This window comes from Halichoerus grypus, chromosome 7 (assembly GCF_964656455.1).
Source record: "Halichoerus grypus chromosome 7, mHalGry1.hap1.1, whole genome shotgun sequence".
In the NCBI taxonomy this organism is placed as follows: domain Eukaryota; kingdom Metazoa; phylum Chordata; class Mammalia; order Carnivora; family Phocidae; genus Halichoerus; species Halichoerus grypus.
The window spans coordinates 68,672,192-68,699,556 of record NC_135718.1 but is presented as its reverse complement, the minus strand read 5'-3'; the positions used below and the strand labels follow the sequence as shown (position 1 = coordinate 68,699,556).

The 27,365-nt window shown below is 43.1% G+C and overlaps 2 protein-coding genes across 5 annotated transcripts in view; one reads left to right on the top strand and one right to left on the bottom strand.

Annotated features, from left to right (window-relative positions):
* The window catches only part of EGLN1 (egl-9 family hypoxia inducible factor 1), a 59,087-nt gene extending 52,791 nt beyond the window's left edge, over positions 1-6,296 (top strand). For 3 of the 4 annotated variants that reach the window (XM_078077705.1, XM_078077707.1, XM_036069088.2), the window contains 2 exons: positions 2,571-2,638; positions 3,774-6,296. In XM_078077705.1, the coding sequence (XP_077933831.1) occupies positions 2,571-2,638; positions 3,774-3,838 (133 nt within the window). In that variant the 3' untranslated portion in view covers positions 3,839-6,296. The remainder of the gene's footprint in view (positions 1-2,570; positions 2,639-3,773) is intronic. The other variant, XM_078077706.1, reaches the window with a different exon arrangement.
* A 7,788-nt stretch (positions 6,297-14,084) lies between these two features.
* On the bottom strand, positions 14,085-27,229 carry SPRTN (SprT-like N-terminal domain). Its single transcript, XM_036069087.2, has 5 exons — positions 26,699-27,229; positions 25,594-25,693; positions 20,571-20,699; positions 17,612-17,876; positions 14,085-16,442 (listed from the first exon to the last, which is right to left on the bottom strand). The coding sequence occupies exons 1-5, from the start codon at positions 26,917-26,919 to the stop codon at positions 15,703-15,705; spliced, it is 1,455 nt and encodes a 484-aa protein (XP_035924980.1). The 5' UTR covers positions 26,920-27,229; the 3' UTR covers positions 14,085-15,702.
* Positions 27,230-27,365: the final 136 nt, after the last annotated feature.

Below are 27,365 nucleotides of genomic sequence, written 5' to 3'. Positions count from 1 at the left end.
ATCTTCCTGTTCTTTAGTTACCTTTATCATAACGCTTCAGTCATAACTATTTTAATTTGAATAATTTTATTTATGATTTATTCCCAGTTAGCGCTAAAAGTTTGTGACTTTGCATAACCACTTCCATTTGGGGTAAGAAATGGAAGTACAGGTCCTCTCCTTCCTCCAGCCTGTCTCATTATTTTGTGCGTCTCTGACTATAATCCGTTCTGATTCTGTGAGTGGATTCACTTGGGGGACAGAAACATTCAACAGAGAAAGAAAAGGACAGCTTTTCAAAGGCAGTGAGGGAAGAAAATGAAAGGGATAATGTAGGAAAATTAAATAAAGCAGAAAAACGAGGCACCTGGAGAGTAGAAATGAAGAGGGAAAAAGAAAGGTTGCCACGTGGGGGAGTTAATGTTAGAAAAATAATGCGTTAGCTTTAATAATAAGCATCTAGGAGCCTTATTATACTTTTTGACACTTTATACATTGAAATGTTAAGACTCTTAAACTAGAAGATGTTGCAGACATTGTTATAAATATTTGTAGAAAAATTGCACTATTTTGTAAATACCTATTTTTCATTATAGAAGGGACTTTGAATCTTGTGCTAGTGAGTTATGGGCCTGCAGTTGTTAGGTCTGGTGAGAAGAGGCTTAGCCATACTCACCCCGGGAGAAGAGCTGGCTTTTCCTGGTGGTATGAGGCACGGGCCAGCCCCGGGGAGGTTCGAATTCCAAAGACTTTATTGTCACCTCTCTTTTTTCTTGGTTCTGTTCTTTTCCTTATTTTCTTCCTTTCCTTTACTTTCTTTCGTTTTTTCTTCCTTCCTTCCACCCAACATGGGGCTCAAACTCGTGACCCCCAAGATGAAGAGTCGCATGCTCTACCACCTAAGCTAGCCAGGCACTCCTTTATCACTTGCTTCTTCCTGAGCTATGTTGCCTTTAACCCTAATTCACATAGTGGGCAGGAAGCTGAGTAGTTTGTGACTAGAGATCCTAGGAAGCCATGAATGGACACCGGGGGGGGGATCCTGTCCCATCACACGATGTGCCATCCTAAATCCCCCATCTCTCTTCCCGGCATCCCAGTGCCCATCTCTGCCCCTGCTGTTTCTTTAAAACCCTTTTTGACCTAGAACCTGCTTCATAGACCTTCCCTTTTATGGAATCTTGAGTATGGTCTGCTTGTATCATTTCTAAATAAATAAATAATGAACATTTTTAGGTAGTAAATGCCAGACAACTGTGGAGGATAGATACTACAAGACTCAGAGGAGGGAGAAAATGGTGTTAATTGGAACAGATGGAATAGATGGGCCAGGTTTCACAGTGAAGAGGGGAGCTCAGCCGGGCCCAGAATGACCAGAAGCAGGGAGTTATGACAGTGTTAGGGAAGCTCTGGGAGAAAGGTCAAGGTTGTTCAAGTTCAAGACTTTAATTACTAAGTAACTGAAAGTTTGGGGCATGGGCAAAAGAGAGAAAATTATCTATCTGTGCCCCTTTCCCATTCCCAAGGCCACCTGGGAAATTAGAAGAGGCTACATGGAAGGAGCAGAATCTGGAAGTCAGGAGGCCAGACTTTGACCTCAGTGTCATCACTCAGCAGCTGAGTGATCTGTGGGCCTCACTTTCCCCATTTGTCCAGACTTCCAGGCTCTGACTCTACTCTGCCTTTGACTCCTTCCTGATTCAGGTCTGTCACATTGTACGGGCTCTTCATTCGACCAGTGTTGCCCACCCCCCCGCCCCGGCCCCAGGGAACACTGGCCAGAATCTGCAAGATACTTTAACTAACTGTTGTGTTCTACTAAGGAAATTCCCATGTATAGTGTGTTTTTACTTCCTATGGTGTATGTACACTTCCCCCATTATTGGGACCAGGATTGTAACTGTGTGCTTTGTAGTATTTAATAAACCAGAGAGTCTTCCTTTATTTGTGGAACGAACTGTTCCAAATAAGTGAAATTTTCAGAGGAATAAAGTTTAGCTAAATAAACTTTAAATGTCAAACACAGTGTAATTATTTTGATAAAAATCCCCAAAACTCTAAGCATAATTTAACTCTTTCTTGATGACACCAGGTTATAAAATTACAAACCTCCACTGTTGGTCTTTGCTGTCCTACAGTGATGTCCTCAGAAGCTGTTGGAACTGTGAGCCCTCCCGTTCGCCACAGGGCCCCGGCCTCGGGTCCTCTTCTGCTTCTCTTCTCTTCTTTGAGAACTTGTGCTAGTGATACTGTGCTTTTTCTGCCAGGGCCGTTCTTTTCCTTTCTTCCTGTCTGTTTCTGATCTGCTGTGGGGTCGCAAAACAGATAAGCAAGCCGGTTAAGTAGGTATTAAGAAAACCCTAAAAACTCCTCAACTTTGCAACATCCATTTTGGCTATTCCTGGTTCTCTGCTGCACTCTTGAGCGTCGAGGTTCCTGGAGAGGTGGGTTGTTACTGCGCTCAGTTATCCTCTGACACATCCAGTCGAGGCATTGTTTGGCATTACACGTTTTAATAGACCATTGCAAGAGCATACCACTATTTTTTCCCCAGTGTGATCATTCTTACCCTATTCTAAATTTTCTTTTAGGTACGCAATAACTGTTTGGTATTTTGATGCAGATGAGAGAGCACGAGCTAAAGTAAAATATCTAACAGGTAAACGTTATTTGGGGCCAGGGTATCCCGCAAGGCAGGTGCCCCGCAGTCCCGCGGTGCTGGCCGTGAGCGCAAACACGGTCTTTATTAACTCCACAAAGACTTGCTCCTTGTTTTTGTCAGATTCCTTAATTCCCTTATGTAAAAGAGGACTTCTCTCAAGTCATCTTCATTGTTCTCTTTAACGAACAACATTGTCCAAAGATGAGGAAAGTTTGAGGCAAGAAGCCTGAGCAAATGATTCAAATACAAGCTGAGTTTTTCTGTGATTACCCTTTCCAGTCACCGGCTGCCCAACTTGCCCAACTTAACTGCCATCTGGCTTCCTCTCATTCTCCTGTTAGAAGGAAGTCAATAAATACCCTTCCCTTTTTAAATGTACATGCTCTAAAGAATATCCGGGTCTTCCACGTTGAATGTGGACATGAAGAAAATGAATACAAAGAAGATGAATTGAAATGCCGAAACCAAAAGTCAGACAGGCGTGTCGAGCCCGTCCCTGCCAGCCAGTGGTGTCCATAAATCAACACACTTGAACCGAATCTGAAGATCCTTCAGGATGCCAGCCCCACCCATCCCCAATTCCCACCCCGAACTGTCTCCTGAGAGTAGGGGGTCTTAGTTTTCCATCGGATGGACCACTTCCCTCTTTTCTTTAACCCTACCTTACAGCTCCAAAAGTCTGCTCAGTGCTCACATGACTGATTCGCTGTATTTTCATGAGCCATTGATAATCCCACATCAGCCTTTTGTAAAATTACAAAATTGGATGTGCATTGCTTTTTCTGTGTATTTTTAAAGTTATTATTTGTGGCAGAACCCTAGTGGGGTGCTTTCAGTGACGCTGAACACACTGCTATTTTATAGCAATTCAAATTGCTTTTCAAGTAAAAGGAGATAAAATTATCTCTGTAGAGAATGGCTTTTCCCTTTAAAGGTTTACCAGTTCAGAGTAACGCGTTCATTATAACAATGCTGTGGGGTAGCGAGTACAGTAGTTTTCAGATGATGTATGTTTGCAAAGCTGAGGCATTGTGCACACTGTTAGGAGCTCAGTGGGAAGCAGTATCAGAATAACAGATGCTCTGTGGTGCTTAATGAATGAATGAATGAATGTTTTTTTTTTCCCTTGCAGGTGAAAAAGGTGTGAGGGTTGAACTCAATAAGCCTTCTGATTCCATCAGTAAAGACGTCTTATAGAGCCTTTGATCCAGCAATACCCCACTTCACCTACAATAATTGCAAGCTCTTTGTTAACTTGTGAATACGAATAAATGGGATAAAGAAAAATAGACAACCAGTTGGCATTTTTATAAGGAAACAAACAACTTTGTCGTGTTGCATCAGAAAGAAGATTTTGACTGTGTGACTTTGTACTGCATGATTGACTCCAAACCTGTGATTGCTCATGGGAAGAATATAAGCTACCAGCAGAAAATGGGGTTGACATCTGGACGTGAAATAAGTGCCCTAGGTAGAAGTTTTTCATTCTTATATTTTGCCAGATCTGTCATCTAGATGAGTTCATTTCATCTCTCCCTTTTTTATATAGTAAGTTTGAATTTGAAGTAATTTTTGTATGATCAGGTACAATACATCAAAACTGAATTGACAAAAAATTACAGTATTACTCCCCCAAATAGCATCAATCTATTTTTGTAAACTTCTTCGTACTATTAAATTTTGCCCTAAAAAAGACCTCTTATCATGATTGTTGCCAGTGACTGATGATTACTTTCATTTCCTTTTTACTTACCATAAGAAAAGGAGCACTTTAATCGCCAACTTAAAACTCAGATTGTTTTGTAGTCCTGTCTTTTACACTAATTTGAGCTCTTAAAGATTGCTGCTGTCGTGTTTTTGACATTGTTCATAACGAAACATTAACAGTAAAACCATCACCGTTTACTACCAGTAACTTTTGGTTCATGTTTTATAAGAAAAAAATACCCAGGTTTTATTCTTTTAAGTTAGTATTTTTAAAAGACTAAAGTGACTGGCACTAAATGAACTTGAGTTTGTCCTCAGCATCAAGTTCCCAAGACAAAGGGCTCTCTCATGCTTTCAGGTATATCCTGTAGATGTAGAAGGTGACCACATCCCCTTCCTAAGACTTGTCCTTTTGCTTCCTGTCAAGTTGATCGTACTTCCAATTTTGCTGTTACGTTTTCTTCCTACTCCTGTGACGCACATGGTCTGCAGTGGAGAACCTGGCTTCTGTTGGCTAGCTTCAGGGGGAGACTGAGCGCCGGGGCTGAGCCGCGTTAGTATAGACCGAATGTTAGCGAATCCTCGGACCCGAGCCAGGGCAGGCATTCCTCAGGCGCGATGCTCGCCTCTTTGTCAGTACTGAAAGCTGGATGTTTAGCTTAAAAATACAAAACAAGTGGAAAACCAGGTAGCTTTATTATTCTATTCTGTTTTGTGACTTTTCTTTTACTTTTCAGAAAAAAGAGGGACTATTACACTATCACACAAGGCCTCCCAGACTTCTGTTTTTTGATGTATGAACTGGGAAGGATGTCTAGGACTTTGTTTTCCTGGGCTGATCTCTAGCAGAGCCCAAAGGGTGGTCTCCATGTTTAGCATGAATTATGGGTCTAGACCTTGCCCACTTCAGTTTTCTGTCTCTGTCCTTGATCTTTGCCACAATGTGTGTACAGAAATACTTCTGTATATTTCAACTCATGACAGTTCTAGCATCTGTATAGTTTGTATTCAATTAGAGACCTTTTCTGTGGAAAGCTCAGTAATTTTTATTAAAAGATTGCTATTGTTCATGTAAAACATGAAAAAAAAATTGTTTAGTGAAACCGACAGCGTGGACTTAGGGCGGGATGAAAGATTCAGTATCGTGAACTCACCTAGGAGAACTTGCGGGAGAAAATTCGAGTTTATTGTTGTCTTTCCTGCCCGTGCTCGGTTTTGTTCTCCTTCCTCTTCTGTGTTCCAGACAATGCAATGTAAACCTCTCTCTAGTCAGTGCCTCTGCCGGCCGGACCTGGGGGTGCAAGGTGTCTCTGCCCTCTGGTCTGCGGTGCGGCGTGCTGCGCTGGGCCCCCACTCGAAAGCGCTGTCGTTTTTAGGTCTAGTAGAAATTGTGTTCTGTTGGGGGGGCGGTTCGTGTGATTGTCAAGGTGGGACTGCAACAGCCTTTCCTTCTGGGAACCCCTGTGTCATTCACATGTGTATCTCTGCAGTTGTGCAAAGTGTCAGATTCTACTGTCTGTGCGTGTGCTTTCCAGGCAGGTCTTAAAATTTGTATTTTTCAGAAAATTGTAACAAATTTCTTGGAGATGATTGTGAAAGGATCAGGAAATCCAGGATAGCCATTTCTTTAGTATCCATTTAAAATCTGTTCGTTTCATGTTAGTGGGACTGTTAACTTGTCACCAAGCAGGACTCTATTTAAAACAAAATTTAAAACTACTCATGGCCTATATGTGTTTAATCCTGGTTAAAGATAAAGCTTCTAATGCTGTTTTTCATTCAACACATTAACCAGCTGTAAAACACAGACCTTTATCAACAGCAGGCAAAGAATTTCAGGATTCATACACAGACGGTAAAGTCATGTAATTTGAAAAGCAGTGTTTCATTATGAAAGAGCTCTCAAGTTGCTTGTAAAGCTAATCTAATTAAAAAGATGTATAAATGATCTTGAAAAACTTATGGTTGTTATTTCCAGCTGTCTTTTTTTTTTTTTTTTAATCCTTTATCATACACTGACTTTCTTAATGGGCCCTTCCATCAGATAAAGTGCTTTTCTATCACACATCTCTGGCTTAGTCCAGAACGTTTGGTATTGCTTTTTATAAATGATAACAAGGGAGAGAGAGAGAACAGTCACCATAGGAGTCTAACAATTTTAGAAACATCCCAGGGGTAATTAGCCTGTTCACGGGATCCATGAGCTCTTTGTTTAGATTCTCAACATTTGGATTCTTGCCCTTTCAATAGAATTTTTAAAAATTACTCTAACACCAGTGCTGTTGAGTATATCTGTGTCACCCCTCTGCAGCAAACAGGAAGGGGCATTAGGCATAGATCTGTAATTGTCACAGGTGTCCTGTGTGTGTATGCACAAAAGTTTAATTCGTGTGGTCATGGTCAGAGACTAAAATATAAGCGCTCTTGTAATGTGAGATCAGTGTACATGTTCATTTATCTCTTAGCTAAAGAACTTTAGTGTGGTGGTTTTGTTATGTTCTAGCCTATCGTGGGGCATTTGGGAAAATGTACTGAAATATAGCGGGGTGGATTAAAGGAGAGGGCAAATAAGTCAGAGATGAAGACTAATTAAATTAGGTCGTGTTGTAAAAAGAGCACAGGACTGACAAATCTCTGTTTAGTTCTGGCCCAGTCACTTAATTATGTGACCATTGGAGCCTTTCTCATCTGAAAACAAACACCTGCCGAGCCGTGTGAGACCTAAATGAAGTACAGATTATTTCCGAGGTGCGCATGGCCCAAGCGTGAGGACTCTGTGGTGGCCATAGACCACAGTGGTAAATATTTACACCATATGGTTAATCATGTCCTCGTGGACTGGAGGTTTTCAGTTCACTTACAAACACTCACGAGGAGATGCCCAGACTCTACCGCTTCAGGATCGTTCTTTGGACATCCAAGGTCAGGAATCCATTCCCCCCATTCTGCTGTTGGTTTTAATGCAGATTCTTTTCCTTATCACCAGCAAGTAAATTTCACCTGAAATACGGCAAGTGCCCAAGGATAAACCATTGGACAAATGACATGAAGGGCCTACCTAGAGCCAGTGAGGTGCATGCAATGCCTTTAAATGCTGAAGGAAAATGCTTTCCAAACGAGAGTGCTAAGCTCGGGCAAGTTACCAATGGAGTGTGAGGGTAAAACAAAGACACAGGTCTTGAAAAATTTACCACCCACATACCCTTTCGCAGGAAGGCATGTGAAGGACATGCTCCCCCAGATTGAGGAAGTCAGCCGAGAAAGGGGAAGATAAGGGATCCAGGAAACAGGAGACCCAGCAGAGTGGTGGAGGGGGTCTCCAGAACAATGGGGAAAGGAGACCTCAGGAAGACGGCTGCCTAGCAGGCAGGCAGGGAGACAACTGCTCCAGACTGCTAAGGGCTAGAAGCCACAGGAAAAGTAGGAAAATCAGGACATGAGGATACAAGCAAATTGTGGACGAAAAGTCATCACTATTTACTCTGCGTCCCAGCTCTGAATACCACCAGTAGTCTGAAGTATCAACCTGATCTAAGTTACAGCGGAATTATATGAGGAAGATGGGGGATGGGAAGTGTGCTGTCCACTTGGGGGGGTGGGGACGGGCTGGGGGGCTGGACAGGGCCCTACATTCTTATCTTTCATGTGGGGAGCCAGTTAGCAAATAAGCTTTCACCCGGGAAGTCCAACGTGTGGCAATGTGATTATGTTACTGAGAACTAATTAGGCAACTAAACCTGAAGAGTCACTTAAGAGTTAAAATTTGTGCTCAGGGTAAGAAATCTAAAGCCATTCCTATGCCTGACTCTTTAGATGAAGCCTGCTTTTTCTCTGTGGAAGCTCGTGGAGTTACTGTCTGTCCCTGGAACTCTGTAGTTTTCCAGTGTTCTTTAGTGTGGTAGGCATGTGGTCTGTAAATTCATGCCCTACGTGTGGGGACATTTTCTTAAACGATTACATTAATTATGTCCCCCCTCCATTCTCTTGCTCTTTCTGGACCTCCCATGGTCCAGACACTGCATCTACTGGGTTGTGCCTCTTGCTCTTAGTTACTGTGTGTCTGTCCTTTACGTTTTTTTATGTCTCTTTTCCAGTTTTGCCAGCGAGGGTTTCATGTCTATTATCAGGTTTTAATTTTCAGGAGCTCTCTTTTGTTCTAATTTTTTTTTTTTTTTTTTTTTTAGTATATAAGAACCAGTTCTGCTTAATAGATACAGTATTTAACCTTGCTTTGTGTTCATTTTAATTTTTCTCTTTCATATTAGAGGTTTTGCTCACACGTCTGGTTATTCTTGCTGGGTGTTCGTGTCTAAGGGGAGGTACTTGAGCTTCTGGTTTTCCAAGAAATATCGGCAGCCGCCTAAATCTGAATCTCTTTCGTAATCTTCCCAATACATGCAGACAAGGAGAACCGAGTAAGTCACCTAGAACGCATGCCCGAAGCATAACCGTGAGACACAGAAGTTCAACCTGCAGGAAAGCAGAGAACTAAGCCTCCGAGGCCAGCATCAGGACCCACGTGAAGGCAGAGTCAGGTGGAAACTATAAGATAAAGGGACCAGGGAAACAGGCCTGGTGGTGGCAGTACACAGCGGGGGGGGGGGGGGGGGGGAAGACCCCACCACAAGTGATGGAAATATAGACAGTCTCTGACTGACGATGGCTGACTCAACGATTTTTCAACTTTACAATGGTGCAAAAGCAATACGCACTCAGTAGAAACTGTACTTGGAATTTTGAGTTCGGATCTTTTACCAGGCCATGGATCACGTGGTACATACTCGCTCGTGATGCTGGGTGACGGCAGTGGCCTCAGCTCTGAGGCAGGCACGTGACCACGAGGGTCAACAACCGACCCACTTCCCACCGTTCTGTGCCCTGACCGCCACTCTTGCTTTTCACTTCCAGTGCAGTATCCAGGCGATTACATGAGCTGTGCATCACTTTATTATTAAACAGGCTATGTGTTAGATGACTTTGCCCAACTGTAGGCCAACCTCCGTGTTCTGAGCACGCTCAAGGTCAGCTGGGCTGAGCTGTGATGTTCGGTAGGTTAGTGTATTAAGGGCATCTTCAGCTTACCATGGGTTCATTCAGTTGTAAGTCGAGGAAGATCTGTTTTGATAAATCTGACCCTGGTTCAGCAGAGCACTGACCACTGGGTCATCAAGAGGAAGAAGTTTGAAAGTTCACGAGATTGAAGGTGGCTGTTTGGGGAAGGTACCGTTTCTGGGAGAAGGGGTAGAGGTCTCCTGGAGACTTGATGGTAAAGTGCAAGAAGGAAGCAAGGGTCTCACAGGGATGGAAAAAATCACAGAATCAGAAGAGAACAACCCCTCCCAGCTCAAAATAAAAGTGTTCTCTCGGGGGAATACCGCATTTCCCTGTACCAACAGAACACTAGTGAATCAACTCCAGTAAGCCACGCAAACCCCTCCTCTCTGCCTGGATAGAACCAACTGTTTCTGCAAGTCAAGAAAAGAATGCCTTTCAAATGAGCAGAAAAAGGAAGACAACATCTATAAACACTGCCATTAGAAAACAAAATGAGAATCGTTTACAGCTGATGAAAAGTCTCCCCTCAACGATAAGGCAGAAGAGAACTGCAACAAGAACTAGCCTGAATCAAATATCCTTAAACAGGACTTTGCAGAAATTAAACTTAACACTGGAACTTAAAAACTCAAAATATCAGGGACACATGGGTGGCTCAGTTGGTTAAGCGTCTGCCTTTGGCTCAGGTCATGATCCCAGGGTCCTGGGATCGAGCCCCGCGGGCTCCCTGCTCAGCAGGGAGTCTGCTTCTCCCTCTGCCCCTTCCCCTGCTGCATGTGCACACGCTCACACTCTCTCTTTCAAACAAAATCTTTAAGAAATCTTTCCAAATGTCAGAACAAAAATGAAACAAAAAGAAAACCTTCAACAAGCTGTAAAAAATTTAAAAAGACAAAATTATCTCAAGATTAAATTATAAGGTGGCCAAGGAAGAATAGATTTCGACTGAAAATACAGTGAAGGGCATTGGAAGAAAGTAGAAAAGCAGCCCAGAGTCCATAACCAAAGTTAAAAGAGAAAGTAGAGTGGGTACACACAAGTGTGTATGCATTGAGGAGTGCTCACATGGTGAAATGAGCATGGACAGTCGGCCAGTACACAACATGGAGGACTCACAGACATGCTAAGAAGATGGACTCCAACCTCCCCTTGTGGATCCTGTGGAGGTGGCTATTGAATATCTGGTGTCAAGAGGAACTGAACAAGTGTGGGTGGGTCCATCTTCATAAATGCATTACTGGGGCGCCTGGGTGGCTCAGTCGGTTAAGCGTCTGCCTTTGGCTCAGGTCATGATTCCAGGGTCCTGGGATTGAGTCCCACCTCAGGCTCCCTGCTCAGTGGGAAGCCTGCTTCTCCTTCTTCCTCTCTCCCTCTGTCAGCCAGTCAGGTGCCCCTCTATTGAATTATTTTAAATGTATACAAATGCATAAAAGAACCCTGTGAGGAATCTAATGTAAAAAAATATAAATACCCTCCCGTTTCTTTCATATAGATGCAGATTTTCATATATTTAGTTTGCAGGGAATGCTTATAACCTGGAATGATTTGGGTCTTAAGAGTGTACTAGCTTGAAAATACACAACCTTGGATTCTTCAGAGAAGTATGGAGAAGAGTCGGCATTTACGGGGTTATTATTGAGAAAGCACATAAAAATGGAACTTGAAAATGCCTAGCCATTTCATTCACTTAACACCAAGAATCTAAGAGGCTCCTCTTTGTTCTGTTAGACAAATTCTGATGTAGGGGCAAGGGACAGTATTTGTGTCCTAGGAAGCCTTCAGACTAATGTAGGCGAATGAGAGCGAAGTGCGTCGTCTCAGACATACTCAAAGGAAGAGCACTATAATTTCAGAAATAGTAGGAAAGTATAGGTGTTGCCTTGTCTGGAAGGCTTCCTGTTATGAACTGCCCGGTTTTGCCCTATGTGTGGGTTACTGGCTTGCTTTCTTGCAGACAACTGTGAAGTCAGCGTGTTGAGTGAGAGGTGAAATGAAAACAAGGCTAGGGAGGTTAGGGTGCCCTGTACATCAGTCCTTGTTTGTTTGAACAAGCACACATTCTTGGCCTGCTGTGTCTCTTCGCGCAGGACTTGAGATCATAACCTATCCTTTCCTTTCTACGAATCAGAACTGGCAATTATTGTTCCAGTTGTTGGCAAGTTTCTCATCCATTTGGTTTGGGCTCGGCTTCGTTTTTTTCCTCCCGAGTTTAACTTACCAAGAGCGCCCCCTGGTGTTCGGTAAACAAGAGGGTAAATCTTTTGGCAAGTTTGGCTCCAGTAGGGAAGGGAGCCAGCAGCCGCTTGTTTCTGTATTACAGTGCACAACATTGTAATTAATAATTAATAATGATCTGGCTCCAGATTCACCCAAGAAGAGCAGTCTTTTCATTTCAAAAGATATGTGATGATGAAGTATGTATCCTATAACCTTCTGGTGGAATGTTAGAAAAAACAAAGCCAGCGCTAATCTCCACATGGCGTCCTTTTAACTCCCAAGGCAATTTAATCTGTAATAATAATTGTCATATTAGAGTTTCACTTCAGTGGTGCATATGCTGCTAGTCAACAACTACAACAAATTGCTAAAAAAAGCGAGACACAGGGTTACAGGAAACCGTGGCCCTCAGTGAGAATGAACAAACTACGAAGAGCTCACCTTTGTTCCGAGCAGCCTGATGAGAGGTCCTGCATGTACCCAGGTGCAGGATCCCAGGGAGGCACTAAATTTGCAGGAAGATACAGTTAGCTGTTTCACTTTGACAGTGAAATTTACTTAAAAATCCTGTAAGCTTTGCGGGGTGCCTGGATGGCCCAGTCTGACACTTGGTTTCCGCTCAGGTCTTAATCTCAGGGTCGTGCCCTGTGTCGGGCTCCGCGCTCAGCACAGTCTGCTTGAGATTCTCTCCGTCTGCCCATCCCGCTCGTGCCCTCTTGCTCTCTCAAATAAATAAATCTTTAAAAACAAAATCCGGTAGCACTGGCTGTTACATGCAACTAATGAATCGTTGAACACTACATCAAAAACTAATGATGGACTGTATGTTGGCTAACTGGACATAATAATAAAAAATAAATCCTGTAGGGGCCCCTGGGTGGCTCAGTCGGCTCAGCGTCTGCCTTCGGCTCAGGTCATGATCACCGGGTCCTGGGATCGAGCCCCGCATCCGGCTCCCTGCTCAGCGGGGAGCCTGCTTCTCCCTCTCCCTCTGTCTGCCACTCCCCCTGCTTGTGCTCACTCACTCACTGTCAAGTAAATAAAATGTTTAAAAAAAATCCTGTAAGCTTTGAAAAAAACAAGCTCAGTGCTTTAGGACATGGGACAATATGAGTGTTTTGTTGTATTTTCCACTTTAGATACACATTTATGTAGTCTAAAAAGCAAGACAGAACTTTCCAAACTGAAAATTAGGTGATAATGGATAGCCCTGACTTGAGTTTTTATAAAGTTTACTACCCTTCTCCCCCACCCCATCTCTCCAGAATGAAGGGTGATAGCATTTAAAGGTTGACCCAGATACACCAGCTGTTATTAGGGCAGGGCGTGGACTTTAATGGGTAAAAAACTAAACCAACAAAACAGAAAACAATTCTCTGATGTAAGTGATTCAGAGTTGGGGGTAGCAGAATTCTTTTGGTGCAAGTTTTCTCAAAAGCTTTAACATGAAGTGAAAGCTATATAATTCCAAATTTAAAATTAACTTCCCTTTTCTTGCCACCTAACATGTTGTCATCATCCCTTAAAACTGACCAACTCAAGGGGCGCCCGGGTGGTTCATTCGGTTGAGCGACTGACTTGATTTCCAGCTTGGGTCATGATCTCAGGGTTGTGAGAGGTCATGTTCTCAGCGCAGAGCCTGCTGAAGATTCTCTCCCTTTCTCTGCCCCTCCCCCCCCAAAGAAACAACTGACCAACTCTTGATTTTACCACCTAGCTCTTTCTCAACCCACCCTCTCTCCAGCCCTGCCACTGCCCTTCTTCCTCCCATTTATGTTGCCCCCAGAGAATCCGTCAAAACACTTCTCAAATGTTCTTGACTGGCTTACAAACCTTTCCAACCCCTCTCCCCACCTGCCCCTCCCCTCCAGAGCACCGCCTCCACCTGAATCAACAGATGTGTTACCAGGGACCACACAAACCAAACATAAAGTGGACATAACACCACCCTCAAAATTCCACCTAGCTAGATCTGTCTGCAGTCCTTCTGCCATTTTACCCCTCACATCTTACTCTGTTCATTTGGAATGGCTTAGTTCCCGCAGTAGAATGTGCTGGTCTAGCTCCAACACCTTTCTTGTGCTCCCTCATTCTGCAAGGCCCTTTCCATCCTTTCTTACCGGGCTACCCTGACGCACCCTAGAAGATCCAGCTTGGAAGGTGTTTCCTCCAGGAAACATCCCCTGACGTCCTGGCTGTGCTGATCGTCCTGAAGTCCCCACAGCTCCCAGCAGAAACCAGTCAAGTGCACTTCCTGTGTTCAAAGTAATCTGTTCTTGTCTCACTACCCAGTTATAAAGCCTGAGGACATGGACTATCTTATTTACTTCTTTGCCCCAGAACCTCATACAGTTTTGGCTCAAAAACTGTTTACCTGCACATAATTTGCTAAACTGAATTAAGAGAAAATGATCCTCTGTGAAAGTATATAATTGCATATATTCAACATAATACACATTTTAAGTCATTTATCTATAAATATTTATTAAAATACTATTTTTCAACTTCATACTTAAATATCAAAACTTGTAAACACTCAACCAGATGAGCCAACGAAAAGGACTGATAATAGTGTGAAGACAGTTGAACAACTGGAAGTCTCCTACATCGCCGCCAGTATTTACTGAAGCCAAACCTGCAAACACCCTGTGCCCCGGCACCTCCAGTCCTGGGTATCTGCCCAACGGCAATGAGTAAGAATGTTCTTAGCAGCATTATTCATAAGAGCCAGCCGCAGATTGGGACTAATTCCCATGTCCGGTAATACTAGAATGCTTGCATAAACTGGCATATTCAGACAGACACTGCAGAGCGATGAAACAGAGGGAACTTCTAACGTGGCAACGAGGGTAAGGCTTTATGAAGTTCAAAGACAAGCTCAAGCAAGCCCTGGGGACGAGATGTAAACAGTGGTTACGTCTGGAGGTTGTGGCTGGGGCCCGTGAAGAGGCACCCACGTGGCCGCCTCCTGCGGGAGCCGCAACGTTCCCTCCCTGACCTGGGCAGCCGCCGCCCAGGAGAGCACGATGTCCAAGTCCAAGTTCACACTTCGGAGCTGGCCCCTCAGGTGTGTGGGTCATGTTGCAACAAAGGTCAGAAAAAAGAAAACTTGTGAACTAAACTCTTGGAAAAAAGCCAACATGCTAGAGGTACAGGCATGAGAAAGTAAACTTACGATAAAAGTACTTTTGTCTCTTTGCTATAACATGGAAAGGGATGTTTTTAAAAAGAATTATACTTTTTAAAATGCACAAGTGGTAGTCCTTTTTATTATAACAGTTACAACTTTGGCTTAAGGTTCGTAATACTGTTTCCAGATAATGTTCCACTGTTAACATAAACTAGGCAACTCCCTGATGTTACTTATGCCAGTTACTCAAGCACTTGACCCACTCATTTGGCTATATTTTGAGAAAACTGCTCAACTCTGGCCTACAGGATTACAGGAGTAATAGTCTAAAATTTTTATTTTACTATATTCCTTCTGTACTTTAACCTAAAACCTGCTGCCACCTTTTTAGTGATGACAGAAAATAAAATTCTTTAAAATACAGAAAATGCATTTCCTCCTAAGATTAAAAAAAGAAACCAAAAAACCAAAAACGGTGAGTACCCTAAAACAACTGATATACTTTGTCCTCCAGATTGTATTTTTGGTCAATGTGTCTGACGTTCTGAATATTAACTTCAGTTCTGGGACTGAGTTTTAATATTAATAAATATTCAGTTTAGCCAAATACCTGACAGGATTCCTCACTGAATATTTTGAGGAAAGTATATAAATAAAAAGATTAACAGATTCAAATACCTTTAAGAGCAAGAGAGAACAATAGTATCTAAAAATTATACATGTAAACACGCAGAATAAACTCTGGGCTACAGGATACGCAAGGCAAGAGTGAAAATATAGCCCCTTTCAACACAGAATATTTCCCACTACAATCTCATATATGTATATATCAAACAAAACTAGATCATTAACCTACAAATCTTAGTATTCACCGAACTTCCTGAGTGGCTGACACCCTATACGTGGGTAATACAGGTGGCGTGTGACACCCGTTTGTTTTTCCAAGACTTTTTCAACTTTTGACTTCGATGCTATCCCCTACAAGGCACAAGTCCAAGTGCTCATTAATCTGAGACTCCACAACCTCATTCTGACAGACGGGACAATCAACCATTCTGGCTGAGCTGCTGGGGTTCGGAGTCGCAGCTGTAGGATGGGGACTCCACTTTGGAGCATTTCCACCACTTTGTACTTGCTCTTTCTTGATAAAATAACTGTCAAGAACAGTCTTGTCTTCTAGCCTGGGTCGTTTAGTTGGGAATGTCTCTTCAGGCCCACTCACATCCTGGGGTGCAGTCACAGACGTTGATTCCGGTGCTTTTAAAGAATTTCTCAGGGATTTCTTCGAAGAGGTGACCCTTCTTTGAGAACCAGAAGAGACTGAGTTTTTAGCGATGTCACCAGCTGCTAGGCTTTTCGTTGGAGATCCGTTCACACTTCGGAAGGCCTTCTGGCTGGCAACTGAGACTCTAGGAAAGTAGTTGCTTAAGACATTTTGGTGACTGGTAGTGAGAACAGGGGACACTAGAGGAGTTTTTTTACTCGAACCATTCTGTTCCAATTTCACCTCAATTTTAGAATTAGGTCTGAGAGCTTTTGCTGAATGGTCTTGACTTAAAAGATCTTGGGTTTTATTAATAGCATATGGAGTGACAAACTTCCCAGATGAAGGTGAATTGCTCGTTTCTCCGAGAACATACCCTTTCCCGCTGAAAGGGATTAACAGTTGGGTCTCACCTCTGTTGGGTTTCTCTGCAAAAGAAGCAAAGGTTTTCTTGACTCGAAATTAATACAGCAACAAATGTTAAGCTAATGACCTATTAATAGGAGAAGGACGATCTGCAGCGGTCAGGGGGCTCTGGGATGGAGAGGACACAAAGGATAAAAAACATCTTCTCCTATTCAGATAAGGAGTTCTATCATCCAAACACTACCAGCAAAGGAACTTTTACCTTGAAAATCACTTAGCATTCTTTTTTTTAAAAGATTTTATTTATTTATCTGACAGAGAGAGCGAGCGAGAGCAGGAACACAAGCAGGCGAAGAGGGGAAGGGAGAAGCAGACTCCCTGCTGAGCAGGGAGCCCGACGTGGGGCTCGATCCCAGGACCCTGGGATCATGACCTGAGCCGAAGGCAGACGCTTAACTGACTGAGCCACCCAGGTGCCCTGAAAATCACTTAGCATTCTTGAAGTTTAGTTCCAGAGGGAAAAGTCTGCTCCCACATTCTTACCTTTTCTCCTACTCCCACAGAATGAGGATATATAATCTCTCTACGTAAATTCTTCTCTAGCTTCTCCACTCACTTAACATTTTGGATTTGGGAAGAGTTGCTTATTATGTTTCTGGATCCAACCAACAAATTCCCAAGGGAAGAAGCATTAACTTTAGTGACCTGGTTCCCTCTTCAAAAGGCAGTTACTCTGAACTTCATAGCAAAGGGATAAATCTTGAAGATGAAGTACCAGCACATACATGTCATATCCTCTTCCCATTCTTCTCCCAATGAAAATACATACATCAACAGCAGAAGTCACTCGGCTAGAATCCAACTGATAGGAAGGGCTGGGGTCAGGACTAATTCCGGGCATTGTTATTTGAATTATTGTTTTTATTGTGACAATCATTTTGCCTTCTGTTTCCCAATGACTCATCAAGTCAAGACAGGGAAAGGGACTTTACCCGCCAATATTATCCGTGGAAACTATTTCTACTTTAACTCACATCTACATCGAGCAAAGTACATTTTTCTACCATCACTTCATAAACAGGGGGATTTTTTTCTAAGGCCACGCTTACAAATATCTCTAGGAGAAAGAATCCTCATTAAGCCCATCCTAACAGCAGTGCTCGAGGCCAGCTCTGGCTTCACGTGGTGAACCGCGGTCCCAGCCAAGGGGGAAGCATGGACAGCAAGTTACCTTTATTTTCTGGGGCTGTTGGCGGCTTCCCCAGTCCTGTCTTTCCTCTGCCCTTTCTGGAGTAGTTCTCTGGCTCCTTGATTTTGATATAAGTGCCGCCGCAGGTCTTCTGGTGCTCGGCCCACCAGTAGTCGTGAGCAGAGGGCGCCCGGTTGGTGGCGCGCTTGATGTAGCCATAGTAGGGCTTCCTGTCCCTGCACGGGCCGCTGCAACGCCACCAGTGTCGCCGGTACTCGTCCACCTCGTCGTGGAAAGTGTGGCACACCTGGGCGGGAGAGAGCGCTCAGCGTTAAGGGGGCGAGCCAACCAGTGTAAGAAAACTGGTAAGCGGCCTTCCACTGTTGGAACTCTCCGGTTTCTGAGAGCTTTCTGCGGTGACGCTTTGGGCAAGACAGCGACTAGATTTAGCTTCTGTGCAAAAGCTCCTTTTAATGGGCTAGCAGCAGCTAACACTTCATGAACTGTCTAAAGACAGAAAGGTGGGAGATTAGAAGACAAAAAAAAATTTTTTAACCCATAAAAGCCCCTATCAATGCTAAAAGCTTTAGAAACCAAATTTTAAAATAATCAAAAATTATGATAAAGACACAGTTTTATATAATGCCGAATTGTTCCCACTGCTCAACTGGTATTTTCCCCCACAGGTCACACTCCTAAAGGGTCCTGGACGATCTCCTATAAATGCCCCACCTCACCTACACAAGCCTCTTGCCTGATGCAGCCTCTGCGACACCCACTCCACATTCTCGAAGCTCTTTGCTCGTGTCTGTAATGAGCCTTACGGGGCATCATTTTATCTGCTTAAGGCGAAAAGCTCCCCAGATTTCAACTGTTTTCATCTTTGTGTCCCTAGCAGCTAATACAGGCTCCGGCTCAGTGAAGGTGCTCAGTCAGTATTTGCTGCCCGACTTAATGAAAAGCTTCATTCACTGATTCAAAGAAAATTCTCTGCAAATGTGCTTTTCAGTCCTTACACAGGATCCTTTAGTTTCACCCTCTAGAAGGAACCTTCCTTACAGATGAAAGCGGTCTGGATGAGAGGAAAGTTAGCCCTCCCACCTTGGTGGCCCTGAGGATAGCAGGGCACCACTGAAAAACCGATAATCCTAAATAACTCCTCGTACCTTTTTCTTCTGTCTTCTCGTAGAACATTACTACTGTACAAGATAAGGAGCATCCATAGGTGAGATTTTTTTTTTTTAACCAAAGACCTTTAACTTTCTAACAATTTCCCCAAGGGAAAGAATGTAAAGCCTTCTACAACTCTACAGCTAGGTTTTATACTGGCTCTCCATCCTAAGCAAAACACCTCTCTGACTTGCCAAGCATGCCAACAGTACACGTTATGTTCGGTGCACAAGACCCTGGAGGGCGGGGGTTTGGGGACAAAGAGGTACGGAACACCTGCCTTCTCCCTTATGTTGAGAATTCTTCACTTAATTCACTGGCCAAACAGCCAGGGCATTGGATCTGTTTTGCTTCAAATTCCTGTAACTCCTACAGCCTGGGGATGTGACTTCTTTAACGATGTCGTCACTAAAATAAAACTGTGCAACTGGATGCCCTGTGGAGTTTGTTATAACAGGATGTAACCTGTAAAAGCAAGGGGTGTCCACTCGGTAAAACCTCTCCTAAATGAAAACACACAGACGTGCAAGATAAAAGAATATATCCTCTTCCAACTGAACAATAGGAAGTATACCAGGACTTTGCTTAAAGTGAAAACGCTAATGAGGAAACTAAAAGCCTTTTGTACCAGCAACTCCACAATTCTTTTGTTAATGCAGGCCACTTTCTTATGTTGAAGTAACTCTGTTTGATAATACATGAGCTCTCTGGAAAATTAAAGCCAACAGCTAGAAAAAAATATACAGAAGGTGAGCACTTTCCATTTTCCACCACACTGGCCTTTACTGCCTTTTAAAGGCAGGAACGAATATTCTATTTAGTTCAATCCAATGCAATACCCATTAAGCCCTAGTGGGGGTGCTGCATCACACATCTTATACAACGATGTACAAAGCTAAGAGCCGCCCTGTGTGCAGAGGTGGGAAAGTAGAATAAAATATTGTAAAAGGTCAAAGAGCTGCTGAGGACATTCAAAGGACGGAGCAGTCCTGGCCCGCCACAAAGACGCAGGGCATGTGACAGAGCACAGAGGAAGTGGCGCATGTGAGGGAGAGGATGTGTGAGGAGCGGCACAGGGGCTGCAAAGTTCCCTCAGAAGGCAGACAAGCTGGGGGCTGTGAGAGGCAGGAGAAAAGGAACAGTACGGTCACCTGATAAAATGAATCCGTAATAATAAAAACACCTAGTATTTTAACTTGTACTCAAACCGGGCTACAGTGTTTTGTGTGTATTTTCTCCTTTAATCCTCAAGGACCCGCAGGTAAGTATCCTTACTGCCCTCACGGCCTCCTCCTGCGTGAGGCCCCACCGTTCGCCATCCGTGGAGCCAGCATCGGGACCCCGGCATCAGACTCCTGGGTTTTTTGACCGCAGGCTCTGCTTCCTACAGTATCACGCAGAAATATGAATCCAGGAAGACTTCTGGTGATGGCAACGACCCATGAAATGGCAGCCCATTCAGGAACGATCGAAGGAGGAGACGATCACAAGGAAAAGCAGCTAAGGGACAGCTGTAATGACCCTGAGGTAGTGCAGGCCTGCAGCCACTTCTGCATCCAGTGTCGCCCTAGCTATGCGCAGAGGCCTTGGGGGGCCGCGGTGAGGCCCAGCCCGAGACGAGCCAGTCAGCGTCTCTTCGCCTGTCTTCCCACTCACTGTGGAAAATCCTCAAAGACAGTATTTATTCCTACCTGTTGTCTATTTTTAGTTAAATCCCAAGGTTTACTGAATAAACTACTAAAAATCATAAACGTTATACTTGTTTAATATTTAGTAAACTAATTACTTAAATTAGTAAATGTTATATTTATTTATTATTTAAATCATATACCGTTATATTGGCTCCAGTCAGGCGATTGATGCGATGCATATGTTTACAAAACTCTGGGCCGTGCCCCTCCCGGTCTTTATCATTATTAGTGACAAATAAATAGGCATGTATCATTTCATGCAAGAGGGTCTGAAACAGAAAACAAATTAATTTGTTAGGGTGCTTTTGAAAATAAAAATGCATTTTCTCACTCTACCTGGGGGTCTTAACTTTGTTTGGATCACGGGCTCCTTTCAGAAACTGATAGAAGTCATGAACTGTCTTTCTAGAAAAATTACGTACACATACATTCACAAAACTTTGCATATATGCTCCGAAGCTCTGCAAATCCCAGGTTAAGAACTCTCTGTTCCAAGAAAAGCATTTTTAACTCTTCGTCAAAACCCAAAAGGAAAGATCAATGAACTCAACTACATAAAAACTTTAAAATTCTGTGTGGGGGAGAAAACACAGTGACTGAAAAGACCAATTCAGAATGATATATGTGCAATGCATCTCTCAGGCTACTAATTCTTAAAACATGAAGAGCTACGAAAGTCAACACAAGATGACCAATAACCCAATTTTTCAGTGGGCAAAGGTCATAGATGGGTTCACAGAAAAAGAGATATAAAGTCTCTGTCAATGCTATAGAAACCAAATTTTAAAATGATAAAAAATTAGGATAAACCATAAACATGAAAAATAATGTGCACTTCATTTATAAAAACAAATACAAACTAATGCTACACCAGTAGGCCACTCCTGCTTATCTAGATTAGTAAAACTCCTGAAGTTTGACACAATTAGTAAAGCTAAGGAAAACAACATTCCCATCTATCTCTGATGGGACTGAAAAATGGTACACACCCTCACAGAGGAGAATTTGGTAACATCTCACAAAATTACAAATGCATTTATCCTCTGACCCAGCAATCCCGAGACTAATAAGAAAGGTCATGTGTACCAGGTATTTTCATTGTGGCACTGTTTATAAGGTTAACACTGGAAGTAAGTGTTTAGCAATAGGGGCCTGGCTGAAGGAACTAGGGAAAATCCACATCACGGAATTCTATACAGACTTAAAAAAGAATGAAAAAGATCTCTATGAAATCATTTGGAGAAACCTACAGGGTATACTGTTTAAATGGAAAGGACAAAGTATAGAAGAACGTACACAGTATTTTGTATAAGAAGTATGTTAGGTGACTGGGAGAGGGAATAAGAATGGACATAAATATTTGCAAAACAGGGGCACCTGGGTGGCACAGTTGGTTAAGCGTCTGACTCTTGGTTTCAGCTCAGGTCACGATCTCAGGGTTGTGAGATTGAGCCCCGTATCTGGCTCCACACTCCAGCGCAGAGTCTGCCTGAGGTCCTGTCTCCCTCTCCCTCACCCCTCCCGGAGGCTCATGCTCACTCTCTCTCTCAAATAAATAAATCTTTAAAAAAAAAAATTTGCAAAACAGAAAAATGAAACAAAAAAGAAACTAATAACAGTATCCTATAGTAGTCGGGAAGTTCAGCATAGAGAGGGATGGGGTAGGACAACATTTCTGTGTGTATAGCTTTCTATAGTTTTGGGATTTTTGAATCATGTAAAATTTCAAAACAAACAATAAAACCTACTGCTCTAGTGAATAGCATTTGATGGTAAATCCTGTGATTGGCCCAAATTTCATCTGAATTTACATAAATCTTCTTTGAATTAAAACAACAGCCTACTGCTCATTTCCACACCAAGGATGCAGAAGTGTAGGTGCAAAATTCACGAAAGTTTAAGGCTGCTATTTAATAATGTATCCTAAAGAAATATGAATACATTTTTTAAAAAGTGAAAGTCACGGGGCGCCTGGGTGGCTTAGTTGGTTAACCGTCTGCTTTCGGCTCAGGTCATGATCTCAGGGTCTTCGGATCGAGCCCTGTGTCTGGCTCTCTGCTCAGCAGGGAGCCTGCTTCTCCCTCTCACTTGCCCTTTGTGCCCTCCCTCTCTCTCTTTCTCAAATAAATAAATAAAATCTTAAAAAATATATATGCTTAAAAAAAAGTGAAAGTCATAAAGGTCTTCAAGAGCAAACCTTGTTCATAATTTTTTTTACAAAGAATTTCCATCAGAAGAACTAGACTGCCATTAATGAACCACAGTCTTATCAAATTATGCTGAACAGAAAAATGGGTGAATCAAACATTTTAACTTGGTCATTACAAAAACCTCCCTTTTAAAATTATCAACTCCGGGGGCGCGTGGGTGGCTCAGTCGTTAGGCGTCTGCCTTCAGCTCAGGTCATGATCCCAGCGTCCTGGGATCAAGCCCCACATCGGGCTCCCTGCTCGGCAGGAAGCCTGCTTCTCCCTCTCCCCCTGCTTGTGTTCCCTCTCTCGCTGTGTCTCTCTCTGCCAAATAAATAAATAAAATATTTAAAAAAATAAAATAAAATAAAATTATCAACTCCATCTCTGAAAATGAATTTAATCTCTTCAAGTAAATGCCACTTTTTTGGGACTCAAACTCAAAGGGCATTCTACATCTCAAATGTTTTCCAACATTCTAAAGTAATGATCAGTAACTATTCTTTTTTTTTTTAAGATTTTATTTATTTATTTAAGACACACACAGAGAGAGAGCACAAGCAGGGGGAGCTGCAGGCAGAGGGAGAGGGAGAAGAAGACTTCCTGCTGAGCAGGGAGCCTGATACGAGGCCCGATCCCAGGACCCCGGGATCACGACCTGAGCTGAAAGCAGACGCTTAACCAACTGAGCCACCCAGGCGCCTTGATCAGTAACTATTCTTATAAAGGAGAAATAAATTTAGGCTCCTAATTTTGGATTCAATTTAAATACCTTGAAAATGGCACATGGCACCATACTAAACAATTTCTATTTTTATATATCTACCATTTTCCACACTTAGGCTAGATTCAAGGCTCTACTCAACACGGTCCCAAAACACCTCTACTTCCCACCACTGTTCTCTGGCCAAAAGGAACTACTTCTGGTCCTCAATACGCCCTGAGTTTCATGCCTCACTTTTGTTCACAGCATGCCCATTCCTTGTGCCAAGAGTAGTCTTCCTCTACCATCTCTACTTGTCAGAATCCAGTCTGTCCCATAAGGCTCACTTCCATGTTTTAATTAGCAGGAGTAACAATTATAAAGTGGTAGTAATGAGGCCAAATGGTACAGGGAATAGGACAAGAGCTTTAGAGCCAGGGAAACTAGAGCCTAAACCAAGGATTTCTTATTTATTATGCACAAGACCTTGGACAAGTTACAACGTGCTCCTCATCCCTAAAATGGGCATATCCTGATCTTGCAGGGCTATACACACTAGATTAACTATTAACTAGATTAACACTAGTTAATCTAGTCCAAAATATGGCACACAATACATGCTCAATAAAGAGTGAGTGGTAGGAGTGGTGATGTCAGTAGTCACAAAATACACGTGCATGAAGCTTTTCTTCTTTGTCCTCAACCAAAGTCTTTTCCTTTTCTGAATCTTCTTCATTATAATTTAGGTCATACTCTATGTATAGACCAGAGTCACACTGTTCCTCCTTGGTCCTTCTTACCCCGATTTGATATTGTAACTTTCTGCCAACAGCAAATGCTCACTTGATAGCATTACCACACATTTCCCATTCTCTTCTCGCCCATTACCTTTAAAAAAAAAATTGTTCGTGTGTTTAATCATTTACATAATAAATATTCATTAAGCAAATACTGTTCTAATTAGAGCTCCTCATAAGGTTGATTTGGTCAAAATTTTTATGCTACTTTTTTTCCCTGCTTATTCATTGTGTTACCAAGAGACTTGTGTTAACATCTGCAACTATGATTGTGGATTTGCTTCTACTAATTTATGCTTCATGTAATTTAAAGTTATATTATTACTTTTAGGATCAAATCATGTTTTTATTTAATAGATTATTTTATCGTTCTAAAATGTTAACCTTTTTTTTTTTTAGTAAAACTTCTTCCCTTAAAATCTTTAGTCTGATACAACAGTTTTCTGTTATTGTTTGGATGATATACTTTTTTCCAACCTTCTACATTTAATGCATGTGTGTCATTATCTTAAGCACATCTCTTTTCATCTAGTATGTCATCTCATGTCTTTAATTAGTGCTTAGTCCATTTACATTTAATATAATTACTGATATTGTGTTTATGCCTTTTTTTTTTTTTTGCAGGGTTTTGTTCCTTTATTCCTTTTTTTTATTATTTCTGCTGTACCATTTTACACTTAGTAACCATTTACTTTTTTTCTAATTATTGGTAAAAAGCATGTAACATAAAATTTACCATCTTAACTATTTTTAAGTGTACAGTTCGGGAATGTGAAGTATATTCACATTGTTCTGAAACCCATTACCTTTCACTATCCTTAAAAACACCATCTTTCATATTTCCAAGCATGTTTTAACATATTTCCCATCCAATCTCTACCACCCTACCCTCTTTCATGCATACGTTTCAAGTGACATAACTGGGGCAAGACCAGTCACACTGGGTGCATCTTGGGGAATTTCAGGCATCTTCTAGACTCAACTAACCATAATCTGGGAACTCCCACCGCTCCATTTTGCTAGTGAAGCGTGCCCTCGCCCACGCTGGTGGTTATACCAGCTCAGGTAGATAGTCTGGGAGGGCAGCACCATGGTGGCTGAACTATCAAAATTTGTGTGCCTCAGTAGGAAGATATGGGTCCTAATTTTTTGTCTGCTCCTAAGTATGTAACTTCAACCAGTTACTTACCCTCTCTGAACCTTAACATCCTCATTTATAAAAAGGAGGACAACACACATTGTACAAAAACAGGATTGTTGTGAAGATCAAATTAGATAATATACCTGAAAGCCTTTAACTGTGAAGAACTATAAAAATATAAGGTAATCATTAACAGTTGCCCTGCAGTTAAAGTTTGCAATGACAAAAAACAGGTTTTCTTTTTTTTACATTACAGGTTAACTCACAGCAGTCTAAATCAGTAATAAGCATTTTTAATTACTCAGCTAAGAATCAAGTTTATGCAAACAATACCTCTACGAGATCCTTTCTCGGTCTCAACTTTAAAAGAGGTTCACTGAGACGGATGGAACACATTCCACCCCTCCCTTCGTAGCTGCATATCCCAGCACACCTGGAAAACAACCACCACAAAAGCATCATTCACCTAATATACACAAAAGAGAAATACAGATGAAAGAGTAAATCCTTATACATTCTTGGGCAGTTCACACTAGTGTACCTTCTTTGTTAGGAGATATTTGCATTTCACCCCAGTGAGAGAGATTTGTCAACAGTAGTGCATCCCTTGCCCTAGCCAGGCAGGCTGCAAGAGCCCGAAGAGGACAATCCTGTTCTGCTGCTCCCAGTCTCCTCCCTACAAACTATAATCGGTTTGTGTTAACAGCCAGATCTCCATTAGCACATCTCTAAAACTGTAATCAAAGCCTTTATGAAGATTTGTTCTTTAAACACAGTTTCGTGTCATATCTTAATCTGTCTTACTTTAGGCTGTTTTGTATCCCTTCAAAAACAAGCACCGTGGCATACAACCCCATCTTAAACTTGTTAACTCCGTTCATGTGCAGGAACAGGTTATTTAAAACCGGGATTTCTCAACCTTAGTGTACATCCTTTTAGAGGCATCCCCGAAGATCCTTTGGGTCCAGAAATATGGAAACGTCAACCCCATGCCCCTTCTAACACCTGAGCTCACTAGTAAGTGGTGATATCTCAAGGAGCATAGAAGAGGACAACACACATCCTTGGGAGGCTTCGCTGACTCCTCGGCATTCTTTCTTAGGGGCTGACTGGTTGCTTCTCCCTCCTGGGTCAGAAATGTGTTAATTTATTTTCAAATCAGAGGAGATCCAAAGACACATCCTTTTCTCTCACTGTGTCCTTTACAAATCAAACTGTTACCGGGACGGGACACACGGTTTCTTAAAGTTGCTCGAGCGGGAGAGAGACAGAGTAGGGAAGAGAGAGATACACCGAGAGGAGCTGCTGGTCCAAAACAAGACCCCCGCGTTTCACTCCCCCGGGCCCATCGGGGCGGAGAAAGAAGAAAAGCCCAGGGCCGGGGTCTGCAGGGGAGCTGCCAGCCGCCCTCGTTTCCCCAGCGGGGCTCGGGACTCACAGGGTCATTCGCATGCTCCACTTCACCTCGACGGCCTCCAGCTGGCCCCAGAAGAACCGATCGTTGAACTGCACAAACAGGGCCTGCAAATCCGGGGTTGGGTCCACCAACTCCCAGGACGCGTCCACCAGCGACAGGGGCGCCTGGGCCCGGTCGCGCTCCGAACCCTGCAAGTTCCACTCCTCCTGAAGCCGTAGTGCCAGCACCAGATCCTCATCCATCACGGCCGGGATCGCAGGCGGTATCCGCCGGCGTTAAGCTGGCCCCACGTCTCCGAAGCTCCGAGGGCCTGGTCGAGCTCCTAGGAGATACCGGCTCTCCGGCGGCTCTCGGGCTGCTCTCGGGCCGGCCCACCGGTCTCGCGAGAACTCAGGAATAACCGGCTCTAGAACGAGAACTGAGTTTGCCCCAAACGCCGAAGCCAAGATTCTGGGGCTTAAAAAAGAGAATTCGGCATGACACCTCCTAGTGGGCTCAAAACGTGGGTTCCCACGGCTTGGACTCCAGGGAGGTTTCAGGATACTGGTTACCGCCTTACGCTTCGCCGCTAACTTCAAACACCAACGTCACGCTCAGCCCATGCGCAGTACCCACGTCCCTCTGCCTCGCCCTCCACTCGCTTCCGCAATAGCCCCGGCGCATGAGCCCTAGGCGGCGGGCGTTCCTG

Bases quoted from the DNA above. Each gene is read 5' to 3' on its own strand.
- SPRTN (XM_036069087.2), bottom strand. From the start codon at position 26,919: ATGGATGAGGATCTGGTGCTGGCACTACGGCTTCAGGAGGAGTGGAAC. The intron at 25,694-26,698 runs GTGAGTCCCGAG...GTTGTTTTCCAG, and splicing joins TGGAGCATGCGAATGACCCT to GTGTGCTGGGATATGCAGCT. The intron at 17,877-20,570 runs GTATATGATTTA...TCTCCCGCCCAG, and splicing joins TGACTGGAGCCAATATAACG to GTGTGCCACACTTTCCACGA.